We start from the raw sequence: 13,326 nt of genomic DNA, 5'->3' as shown, positions 1-13,326 counted from the left end.
CCGGCCCCGGCAGTCCTGACAGTCTAGAGGTGCCCAGAGAATTGCCAGGTGGGGAGTCAGCAGGGAAGGTCTACAGGCCAGAGCTGGATTACTGTCCCAGCAGTTACCCAGACTAAACGCAACCACTGAACCTTGCTGCTGCAGGCACAACTCTCGGGGAGATTGTCCTTCTCCATAGCAGGTAATTTGTTTTTACCTCTCAATTAGCTTTTTCACAGAGTGTTTTAGATGCTCAAATTGCTGAGATTCTCTTCCTGCATATATGCTCATGTCCCTGGGATTACCCACCTATGTCTATGTTAGTCCCGCTCACCATGAATATTAGCAAGCATCAGTCCATCTGAACGTAGAAATGAATGCAGATTTTCTAGTCAGTGCAAACGAAGTGATGCATTTATACCTACTTAAGATTCTAGCTACAGTTTTGATAATTTTTTTTATGATAAAAATCGACTATTTCTTAAAGAAAAAATATTGCCACAGGCAGTAAGCTTTTGTATAAGTTTTGGTTACCCAGAGTACTCATTTATATTAGGGGGGAAAGTATGTTTACAGGTATATTTGGTATATTTTAACAAGAAACGAAATAGCATTAAAAACATATACTCTATTTAAAGATGAGTATATGACCTCTTTGGCGAAGTCTGATAATTTGGTTCACATGTGATACTGTAATGTTCATTTCCTCTAGTAAAATATAATTTGGGGGATATGAGGATATGAGTATATTTTTTCTCATCAAAAAAGCCCTTACTTCCTATGAGAAAAAAATATACTAAGCCCAGGCACTTTCAAAGATTTTGTTCTGGTATATAATATATCATATTATATTCAGCTACACATAGGACTAATATAGCTGGTATTTTAATTCCAATTAAATATAATTTTAAGCGCTAAATTAATTTAAACAAAATGAGATACTTGTTCCATTTTTCCTTGAAATATTGAAATTACTTAGCTTAGGACTTGACATACCAGTACCTTTACTTTGCCACCATCTTCTAGATAATTTTGAACATTTTCATATATTGAATTTAGTGAGAATTTTAATTAGATACAAAGAGAATATTTTTGCAGAACCATTCACCTTGCTTTGAAATTGTTACTATTAGTAGACAGAAAATGGGATAAGGGAGAAGCACTTTAAAAAATTATAACAAAACAATGAATATGACTTTACATGCTTAAAGGAAAGGAACACAGGCCCAGTCCCAGGGTAACTGAAGCCAGTGAGGGCCATCTCACAGGCCTCTCCATTCTCAGCCTCCAATCCCCAATGCAGGCTGTCAGCTATCCCAGGTTCTCACTTCCACTTCCCCCACTCCAGCCCCCCCCCCCAAAAAAAAAACACAAACACACAACTTTCTCTTAGGAAATAGGCATGCCATACTTTCTTTCAAGTTAAGACAGTTAAAAATACATTTTTCTTAGATCAAAGATTTTTCTTAGAATCTACTATGAAAGTTAAATGAAAATAGGATCTACCCTATTTGAAGCCAGGAAGGTGGCTGCCCCCACAGACTCAATCATCAGGTTTGATCTCCTGCTTGGGACCAACCCCTCCACTTTCACCCCCTACCTACCAGCCCTGCCTACCCCAGGCCCTCCGAGGGAATCCAAAGAGCCGAGATTGAACATCACAGCCTCAAAGGATCAATAACCAATAAAGCTGAATATCATTTGCTCTGTGGGGTTTCAATTATGACAGAGCAGTGAATCTCTAACTGCAATTTCAAGTATTGGTAAGTTGGTGGGAGAGGTATTTGAGGTCAGTCTTCTGGCTCACCCCTAAAATCCTATCTCATGGACAGTCACCCACTATACATCTAAATGGTAGACCCTGCTACAACTTACAGAGGAAAATCAAAATGTCTCTTTTAAAATAAATTATTTTCTTAAGTATACCTTTTCTGGGCTTTAAAAAATGTTATTTGATATCCTATCCAGGTTCATTTAGATTGATGAATTTAACTATTATATATAACTTGTTTTCACTTAAGTGCATTTTTATTTACTGAGACAAAATATGGATACTGGCTCCTTCCCTGTTAGATAATATTCAAAAACATCTCTGTTCGGCATTAAAACACTTTTTTAAATGTATTATAAATATACTAATTCATTATTAAATTTTCACTGCCTGAATGAACCCTATAATTTTAATATTTGCTTTATAGCTTATCTAAAGATAAGATTATAAATATTTGCTTTATATCTAAATATTAAAGTTAGACATGTTTATTGTTTGATTTATAATATATTATACATTTGAGAAAACATAGAAAATGAGAATATTCTAAAAACTATCTTGCAAGTCTGTAAAAATGAAAAACTAACAGTACATTTATTTGACTTAATGTTCATAAAATGTTAGTTCAGTTAGAGTTTATTTTCTATCTCCAAAGGTAAATTTTAATTCTGATTGGATGAAGATTTTTTAAAAATTACCCATAAATATGACTGATGACCTTCTTACATAACAAAAATATTTTAACTTTCATGTTATTTGACTTTGGTTAAAAAACACACAAACTTGTAGAAACAGTAGAATGGTGGATACCAGGAACTAGGGGGTAGAGGAAATGGGGAGATGTTAACAAAAGGGTACAAACTTCCAGTTAGAAGATGAATAAATTCTGAGATCTAATGCATAGCATTGCAATTTTAATCAGCAATACTGAATTATATTCTTGGAAGTTGTTAAAAGAGTAGATTTTTTAAAAAATGTTTTTATTGATTTTTAGAAAGAGAGGATGAGAGAGGGAGAGAGAGAAGCATCAATGTGAGAGAGAAACATCGATCAGTTGCCTCACATATGCACCCCCACTGGAAATCAAACACACAACCTGGGTATGTGCCCTGACTGGGAATTGAACTGTGACCCCTTGGTCAATGGGATGACTCTCAACTAACTGAGCCACACCAGCCAGGACAAAAGAGTAGATCTTAAATGTTCTGACCAATGGGAAAAAAAGGTAATTAGGTGACATGATGGAGGTGTTAGCTAAAACTGGTAATCATTTTGCAATATATATCAATATAAACTTACACAATGTAATATATCCCTTGTAATTCAATAAAGCTGGAAAAAAAATCATAGAATTTGATTTTTAAAGATTTCTCTGCCCCTTATGAGTAGATCTCTCTAAAGTCACTTAACCTTCCTGGGACTCACCTAGAAAATCTGGTTGCTTTGAGTATTGAGTGATTGAATGCCTGTGACAGCATCCTCCACTCTTGATAACCATGCATGTGTGAGTGGATGCCATGCCACACTGTCAGGATTCTCTCTTCAGGATTGAGATACCCACCTTCCAGTTGCCACAGCTACATACTTCTTAGACAATTGCCCTCCATGTAAAGGAGCTGCTTTTCCCAAGATTAGGCCTCATTCTGGGGGCAACCTTCATCTAGCATTTGGTTGGCAGGCAGTGCAAAGGCATGGTTTCCTGGCCTCAATTCTGAAGAACTCTGAAGGGCCATCTCAGCTCTAGAGCTCCCACTAGAGGCCTCTGTTGCAACTGCATAACAATTCACCTCCCCCTGCCCAGTCCTGCTTCCCTCACTTCCTAACTAGTATTGCTCTTGAGAACACTCCCCAGCAAACTTCCAGAGGTAAATCTTGGCCTCAGAGTCTGTTTCCTGGGGAACCTAATCCAAGACAAAGTGTCAGTTATCCTTATTTCAACATAGTTAATTATACTCACCTGGAATATGCCAAATAGTTTTGTGTGGCTATTTTATATTCCTTTCCTTCATCAGACCTCTACTAGTAAATCCTATTACTGTTCAGCCTCCCAACTTTTGGCAACACACTGCACTGTCATTTTCCTATTATTGCCTCTTGACAGCATTGCATCCTGAGACATTTTGAAGCTTCAGTGTTTGGCCTTCCACTCACGCACAGAGAGCTTCCAGGGGGGTCCGCTCAGCAGTTAAGGAGAGTTTGGGAGCCTGCTGTTCCCCCAACAGCAACCTCTTAACCAGACTTGTAACATTGAAGTCTGGATAATGACACTAAACTAGGCCATATACAAGTCCTTAAATGGATGTCATAAGTGGTGCCAAGCAAACTTGTCAAAGAGCCACATTAGCTCAAAACTCCCCATTTAGCTCATCTTTTCCCATACGAGTTAAATTTTGGTCATTGTCTCTATAACATTAATTATTTCAGTACTTTGTTGATATTTTTATGCCTTCACAAATACTGAGTATGAACAGTTACTTAGTTTGATTTTATTTACACCCATAGATGCAGACATCCTGTTTCAGAAATATTAGACTAGCTACACATTTGATTTCCTAATCCTGCTAATCAATAAATTAAGCAAGTAAAATTGCTCTGGAATGAATAATAGAAATGGACCATTTCTCACCATGCCCATTGTTATTCATAGCATATACATATAGTACTTTGAGTCACCATCATCCACCCTTCATATGACCTTAATTGCCTGTAGCCTACTCTCCACCCAGCAGCCGCAATGATCCTTTAAAAAGTGTAAGTTGGATCCTGTTACTTCTCTGTTCAAAATCCTCCAAAGATTCCCTATTTGGCTGCCAACCCCTTAATTCTCTGACCTCACATTATTCTCCCTCTCAGTCATGCTGCTCTGTCACACTAGTCTCCCTGAGACCCCTGGAACATACGGGGGCACATCCCTGTCTTGGTTTCTTTGCTCTAGCTGCTCCTTCTGCCTGCAGTGCTCCTCCACCAGCTATCTGCTTAGCTCACCTTCTCACCATTAAGTCTTCACTCAGGTCTTCCCTCTCTTAAAGACCTATTCTGATCACCTGCTTCCATTGGCGGCCACCACGCCCATCTCACTCCCTGATCCCAGACCCTATATCCCCTGCCCTGCTATATTTTTCTTCTTTACATAGCACTTACTACCTTGCAGCCCCCTCAGAGGTGCATTTGTCATGAAGCTAGTGAAACGTAAGCTTCAGGGCCCCTTCCTTGCATAGGTCCCTTCTACATCTCGGGGAGAGGCCCTAGCGATGTGTACACATGGCTGCATGGTTCTGTAAGATTTGCAAACATAATACATTTTTATTATAATTGGTTAAGACCATTGTCTGTTTCCACTCCAACTTCCTCTCTGTCAAGCTTTCTCTTTCACCAAGTGGTGCTGAAATGGCTTCAGGAATTTTCGAAGTCTAGCAAAGGGGAAATTGAGTTGAGGATACATTTAGTTTGGGTGTGGCTAAATGTCATTAGTGGTCTGCAGTCACTTCGCCATACAGCTCAGTTAGTGCTAGCCATCTGGTGTGGGAAGAGCTTCCAGGTAGATGGCTACTGCCTGCTGGACAGAGTGTTGCTCTTTGACTGTGACTAGAGTGCCTGACACCAAAATATGTGAATATTGGAGGGGAAAATGGTGTGAAATTAACAAAGCCAACTAAGTTGTAGGAAATTCTTCTACATTTTACAACTCATATTTTAAAGAAATCTGATTAAGGTTTCTCCAAACTTGCCAACAGTCCTAAACATTTTTTTAAATAAAATGACCAAGTTATGAAGTTGAGAGTAGTTTTTCTAATCAATAATAAAAATATTGTTGATTAACCATGCACAAGGGAAAATGGCATTATCTTTCTATTCTTTCTCTCCTTTTAGAAAATATTATAAAATTACCATATAAAGAGGTGATCAAAGACAATTCAGCCAAATTATGTGCATTCGATAGCTTATTAATGCAAGTATTTTGGGACAGTTTCTGAATTTTGTAATGTTTTTATTATATGTAAGCTTTTAAATATGTGTAAATTATTATGGTATCTTTACTCATTTTAAGTGAATGTTTTGTATCTAGTTTTCCATCTTTAATTCTGCATTCTTTTTGTTGAAGAGAGCCCACCAAAATGTGTAAACTTCAAACCTCGTAAGACCTGAATATTCCCTGACCATACTGTATGATTTACTTAACTTGTTCTGTTCCTCATGAGTGAGAATTTTAGTTCACTTGTCTAACTTTTTAAAAAATATATATTTTTATTGATTTCAGAGAGGAAGGGAGAGGTAGAGAGAGAGATAGAAACATCAATGATGAGAGCGAACCATCAATTGGCTGCCTCCTGCACGCCCCACATTGGGATTGAGCTTGCAACCCAGGCATGTGACACTGAGCTATGCCAGTGGGGCTCACGGGTCTAACTTAAACACCTGAGCACTGCTTGGCACATGGGATAAACTCAATAAACTCATTTGATGAATGAGCAAATCACTTAACAACATTAAAATAAAATATTGACCTTAATCCAATTTAATCTTGCTCAGGAAATGTTAATATTGATGTGAATGAAAGTAAAAAGACTGTAGTTAATGGCAAACACTCCTTAAAATTCTGTACATTGCCTAATTAAGGGCGTAAAAGTAAACTTCTATTGTAGTTATTTTCTTAATTAGTCATTAGCTACCATTTTCTTCTTCTTCTTCTTCTTCTTCTTCTTCTTCTTCTTCTTCTTCTTCTTCTTCTTCTTCTTCTTCTTCTTCTTCTTCTTCTTCAGAATACTTTTTCTAGACATAGAAAGGAGGACTTGTTAGAAGTTGTGGAGAAAGCAGTGAGCTAGTGATGCTGCTAGGTGTTGACCAAGTCCTATTTGCTTTCTCAGTTTGGCACTTGGCACTCACACTCTCATTTTCTAGAATATAATTTGCTGCACTCTGATTTCACGTCTAGCAAGTCTTGACAAAGGAACATCAATATGTTCATCTAACTGAGCTTTTGTCAACACTAACCTTGCAGAATTGCATGCGGCTAGAATTGTGACCTTAACTGTTCAATTTCTCTATTGAAGAGTTTTGTTCCAGATTAGGGCCCTGAAGGGATTGTTGGGACAGTAAGATTTTCCTCCTACTTCATTTCCCATTGGTTTGCTGGCCACAGTTGGGTTTATGAAGTTCCTCGCAAAATTAGGTTTCTTGCTTGGAATTGTATCTTTGCGGGGGTCTTTCTCAGCATCTAGAAGGGTTCTGGAATCTGGAGAAGGGCTGTGAGTAAATTAATAAAGAGGCTAGACATGAAATATAAATTTGGAATACATGGGGGAGCAGAGGAGACCTAGCTTCAGTAACCAAGTTCCCTGAATCTCTGGACCCTTCACTCTTTATTAACACAAATTGCCCTAAGGCAAAGCAGATATACATATCAAAGGCAAGGTTTGGTATACAGTAGGCATTGTCAGGTTGGGGGAACTACCCTCAGCTGTCAGGCAGCAGGCAATAATATATGCAAATCTTTAGGTTTGGGGAAATGCTTTCAGTTATTCCAGCAGGCAATAACATTATTCAGTCTGCTGAATATAGAAACCCATCAACCTTTTGAGGACTTCTTGCATTTTATTATGCCATGCTGGAATTAGCTTCCAGCATATCTTTACTTAGAAAAGAGATTTAAAATAATCCCTGGTAGCAAAAGACACTATAGGGTGTGGAATATCACCAAATCAAGGCTGAGAGCTATACCTTCTCCACTGGACCATCAGTGTGATGAAAAACTCCAAATAGAGATGGACCCGCAGTTCTTGAACTGTTACTCCTTTTTTCTTTTTAATCCCCTCCCCCTCCTTTTATGTGTATAGTCTGAGAAAGTGCTATTGAAGCACAGTATTTCCCAAACCAGGTTAGGACCTATTAAATAACCCTTGAACTATCTTAAAAGTAAAACAGATTTCTTTCTTTATAATAAGTTATTGCCCCAAATCATCTTCTCTGGAAATAGTGCTAGAAATACATAAAATGGCTACCTTGATGTGGTAGGTCTATCAGAAAGGGAAGAAAATAACTTTTGAGAAAAAAGAAACAAAATAAAAAGCAAGCATTTAAATTACTCATCAGGCCTCTCTTGGCCTGCTTCCTTTCTTTCCAGGTGAATGGCACACCCACATGGGCCCTCAATGTGGTCAGAGGGTGGAGTTCACTTTAGTTCCCTCCTTTGAGACTGGTTTGTTGGGATACTTTAGATTAGAATGTTTGCTAGCGTATTTGTTTGTTTAGCGGCTGTTGCATAATGTCTGTTCTCAACAACTTGTCGAATATATGCACTTAAAGTGGATGGCTTTCATAGTACTATTTTGCAATAAATCTGTCAGGTTGAATTTTCTGTTAATGAGTCAATAGATAAACTGAACACTGGTCTATTTTAAATATAAATCAGACGTCCCTCATGTATGTTGTGGCTTTATGTTTTTCAAGAAGAATGAAATGAGCTAGTCAGTTGGTGTCTAGCTGAGCTTTCTGATGCGTGATTCCTCCTTTAATGTCCGCATTTCATTCTATGTTAAGATTGTAGGGAGTGCTAGTCAGTTTAAAGACGCTGAATCCGAAAGAAGAAATGAGGGGCTTTTTACTATTCTAGTCCTGTTGGTTTTCATTGCCAATTGCCTGCACATGTTCATACAGGAGGCCTTGCTTCGCACAGTTCCTGTACCCATGACTTTCATTCGACCCCCTGTTGTGCAAAGCCAGGACCGTTTGTGTTTATATATGTATGTATGAATATGTGTACGTATGTGTGTGTACATGTATTTATTTATATTTTTGAATGTACTTATTTTTCAGGTACTTGAAAATGGTAAAGACACTGGAGAGATCTCTATCTGTATCAGCCAAAAAGATTTGGTGTCTAATAGCCCAAACCAAACTGGTGATATGATGGAAAAAGTGAGTGTACCGACTGTTCATTTATGATCTTGTCATTAATTTAGATAATCACATCTTTAAAGTTATTTAGAAAAGATCAGTCATTTGCTGGTCTGTAAAGATTGATAATCTTAAGATCTGACTTCTGAATTCCTTTGGCTCTCTGTTAATCAACTCGGGCCGCTTATTTAACAGCATCTTAACCTTCATTATGCTTGTATTTGGAAATCTGTCTACACTGGACTCTGGGATTGCCCTCTTGTTTACACTTTGAAAAGAAGTGACATGATATTCAGTGGAGGGTATGTTCTGGATTTAGGGTGTTCCCAAGCCCAAGACCCTGAGCGACTAACATGCAGCTTTGATCTCCTATGCTCATTGTGGGCAAGTCCAAATAGTTTTGCTTAGACACTCTTACCTTTATTTTCCAGACCATTGGGATGTTTCTCAGGCAGAGTCAACATATTCAGGACCTTTATTTGGGGTCTTTGTCTTGCATAAAAAGACACTGAATACCCCTGTTGTTTACAAATTGGGGTTATGCGCCCCAGCGCACACCAGTGTTTGGGGCTCTGTTGCTTGGCTTTTGTTTGGAACTTGCTTCTTCCTCTCCCCTCTTGAGTTCAGCACCCTCTGACTTGCCTCTCCCTGGTGGTATCTATTACCTGGCTTTTACGGTCAGCCACTAAAGTTGCATAAAATTAGAAGACTCTTATCTGATCATTAGTTTGGCCCAGAAGAGAAGGGAAATGCTACCTTCATTAATTAGAGAGAGAAGGGTCAAGAGTCTTGGCTGGTTTCTTTTTACCATCACATCTCTGACTATTTAAAACTACCATGATATGAAAGTTTTCCTAGAATTATCTACTTGTCACCCCCCTCCCCCCATTTTCACATTAGGATACTTTACTCTTTGGTTCATATTAAATTGAAGATGGCATTTATATTATTTTATATAGGAAGCTAATACTCTGTAGGAATTTTTTGAGTTGGCTTGTGACACATTGAAATGGACTGTTCTTTGCTTCTATAATATGCAAGTTAATCTTGGGGGGCCGGGGGAAACTTGAATTAGGAACACGGCAAAGCTCTTTGGGAGATCCCTGGTGACATTCAAGGATGTCTGTTTCCTTGGTGCACACGTGTCTCAGTCATGAGCCTAAACTGTTTCATACTCTTCTCAGGTTCCTGAACAAATTCTTATCCTATAAAGTCCTGGTGATGATAGTTTTAAAGGTAAATGGGTGACAAATATCACATATATTTGGTCACTGCATTCTAGCCTTAACCAACTACCTTGAGATGAAAGGCACTGAGGCCCCGCCTCCTGGAAGCTGTGGGATGCTCATCTTTGAAACCCTAAAAGGCAGTCTGTCACCAAGTTGAGAAGATGGAGATCGAGATTTAAGTCCAGTGAAAGTGTATTTTGTTTTGTGGTCAGGCATTCACATACTTTCCTACCACACATTCCCGTTCTTGGTGTACACATTTCTCTCCTGGACTAGAAATCATTCCCTTTTATAAAAAAGGCGATGACTATAAAACAAAATCACTGTGATTTTAACAATGATCAGCATTGCTTGCTTTTCCAACATAATAGCAAGGCAACAAAAATAAGCTCAATGGCTGAGACTGCACAGATATATATGTAGGGTTTTGTGAATTCAATATATAGATTTTCAATACATGTTTGTGATTCCAGTAAAAAAATGCAAACTCTTACAATTCTAACATCTTTGCCTATTATACCCCTAAAGAAAATAGTAGCTATTACTTGTAATTCAAAGGATTTGACGATACTGTGTGAGAAGTATTAACTTTATTGAAATAAAAAATGTGTTATCATTTTCAGCCTTTCTGATGCTGAAAATCTGGTCAATATAGAGCTTTTGAAAACAATGTAGAGCTGATAAAATTAGAGATATAATTATTTATCTCTAATTAGGACAAAGCCTAATTCTTAGGTATTCTACAAATATAGTTGCTGATCAAAGAAAATATTTTACTCAGTCAAGAGTTTAGAACCAATAGGAGAGGAAACTGGCATATATGACAAGATTGCAACTTTCTCTTCTTTCCTTTGAGCCTTGGCATTTAACACATCCCAATATACCTCCATGGAAATTAATAGAAGGAGTGAAAGAGGCGCCCTAAACAGAACTAGGCAAGGAAAGTCCACAGCTATATCTGCATCCCTGCCAAGATTACAGAGTAACAAGAAATTGAGAGACACAGGAACTGACAAGGGAGAGAAGAAAAGGAAGCCTGTGACAGAAGGCTAGGCTCGGGGTGAGGGTCGGGGGATAACAGAATGATGGATAGTGTGGGGCACAGAGTGGGAAAGAGTAGAGGCCTAAACACTCAAAGGTAACTGAAAATAATGAAAAAGTCTTTTAAAATGCCATCTGCAACCCAGTTCTGTTGTATTTACTTTCATTTGAAATATGCCTTAAATTAGAAATATTTTGATAATCCAGAGACCCTAAAGGTAAGGTAGATGCAAACACTGACAATGCTTGTACTTAAATTATTAAATGACAGCATTTCATACTTCACACTTCAGTTATATCTTATTTACAACTTGAAAACATCTCTTATTGAAGTGGCTCACAAGCATTTGCAGGGCCCTTCATTAAAATACAGCCAGGAAGAGTCCTTCTGAAGCAACCTGGGTTGAAAGTCATGTTTATTTTTGCAATCCAGATGGTGAATTGCTCGACCATTGGTTATCTCAGGTTAGTGGGGATAGGGAGACCACCCATTGTAAAACCTGAACATGCTCTGCAAGGGCCCTAAGAGAATGTGTAGCTCCCACAAGAAAAGCATAACCCTCATCAAAGAGGACTGTTACCATGTGTAGAAGCTAAACGCTCTTCCTGTAAAACTGTCACATCTGCTTTCAGTCCCAGCGCCAAAGGGTCAGAGCTCAATCACAAGCCTGTGGCACCCCCTGCTGGTTAAAAGCCCATGCTCATTTTGTTACTTTGCTTTGAGCTAAACACTGCCATCATTTCACACTTCTTTTAGCATTCTATATGAATTTAATTATCATTTGTTTGGACTTCATTTGTTACAGAGTAAAGACAGTTTATTACAGATGTTCACAATTTATGTAATTCTTTCTTCTTCTTCCTTATTTTCCCCCACCACCAGTTACTTCTCAGGATTCATCAAAGGCTTCAAGGATCTTCCATCAACCCACCAGGCCTCAATTTTTCTTCAACACGGCTTTTCGATGAGCATGGTCAAGAAATTAAGAATCCACTTTTGCTGAAGAATGAGCAAAAAATTTGGGTCTCTTATGGTAAAGCGTACAGGTAGGAGCGAGGTGTTTCTTCTGTCTGTCCTCAGTCTCTTCTGGGGCAAACGAATTTAAAAGGAGAGTTGAGAAGCCAAGAGCACCATTTATGAAATTTTTTTTAAATTTTGAATTCCAATAAAATGTGCTTTTTTTTTGTGAGGCAGTATTGTTTGTGAAATTTGTCATCTCTATCTCTCTCTTTCTATCTCCATCTCCCTCTCCTCTCTCCCTCCTCTCTCTCTCTCTCTCTCTCTCTCTCTCTCTCTCTCTCTCTCTCTGTCTCTCTCTGACTTTTCTGTCTTAATGCCTTGTCATAGTTCTTGAAGTCTGCCTGTCAGCACAGCAAGTGGGATTTGTTCATGTCTGAGTAGTCACCTTAATGATAGCAGATGGAAACGCCACGGGGGGCCCAAGCCCATCACACTGTCATTGTCGCACACTGCCCTGACCTGCTTCCACTCCTCTATTTTTTGTCCTTTTTTAAAGAAGAAATGGATGGTAATTGAAAAGGATTTTAAGCAAGATTTATGAAGCTGTAGACAACATGATTCCCTACTATCTCTCTGTTTTCACAAATAAAGTCTTAACCTTTTAAGCACCAATGACAGAACAGCTAGAGATAAATTGGTAAAGCTCATAAGCTCTATCGTATCAAAGTTGTATTTCTCAAAGGCGCCTTATATTATCCCACAATAATTACTGGTTATTGCAAAGTGTTGTGTAAATTTTTGTAGATTGGTAAATTCCTGCATACAATTATTTGTGTTTCTGAGGAAAGAAAAAGGGTGCAGTCTGTAGGCACTGATGAGCTGGGCTGTGTGTGGACTGTCTTGGAGATTTATGCATATTTTGACAGAATACATCCAGATGAACTCTGAAACTGCTTGTTAGGAAACTTAATACACTTTTCTGCCTTCTCTTAATTTTTTTTTAGCTCTTTATTTGTGGAACACAATAGAGGACATGGGGAAAATAATTTTGCTTTTAGAGTATAATTGATCATAATTATAATGAAAATAACCTGGACAGAGCTAGAAGCTAATTGAATTTGACTATATTCTAATAGTCAAAATTTTAAGTATGGAAATAAATTTACTCAGAAGTCCATGATGGTTTTGGAAGAAGTTGAGAGGATTAGTGTTGGTAATATACTACAAAATTCTATTTCACCTGTCCTAGTAGAATAAAATTAAAATACTTAATAATTTCTAATGGTGTATAATTTATAAAACTCAAAATATCTGTAAGGAATGGTGTTTTTCCCCAAAGGCAGATTTCAAAATACATTTTAATTGCACTGTGAAAATGGTTTTTGCATGATACAAACAGCAATGAATTTTATTACAAGGAAAGATTTTTAACTAAAATGTTTGGCTAGTAA

The 13,326-nt window shown here is 38.0% G+C and overlaps 1 protein-coding gene across 1 annotated transcript in view; it reads left to right on the top strand.

Annotated features, from left to right (window-relative positions):
* Positions 1–13,326, top strand: part of LOC102426399 — a 183,442-nt gene that overhangs the window by 27,248 nt on the left and 142,868 nt on the right. The window contains exons 4-5 of the mRNA XM_023756395.1: positions 8,564–8,665; positions 11,798–11,961. Of these exons, the coding sequence (XP_023612163.1) occupies positions 8,564–8,665; positions 11,798–11,961 (266 nt within the window). The remainder of the gene's footprint in view (positions 1–8,563; positions 8,666–11,797; positions 11,962–13,326) is intronic.

Source organism: Myotis lucifugus, unplaced genomic scaffold, assembly GCF_000147115.1.
Source record: "Myotis lucifugus unplaced genomic scaffold, Myoluc2.0 scaffold_92, whole genome shotgun sequence".
NCBI classification, from domain to species: Eukaryota; Metazoa; Chordata; class Mammalia; order Chiroptera; family Vespertilionidae; genus Myotis; species Myotis lucifugus.
The sequence above is the reverse complement of the archived record's forward strand: the minus strand, read 5'-3'. Positions and strand labels throughout refer to the sequence as shown.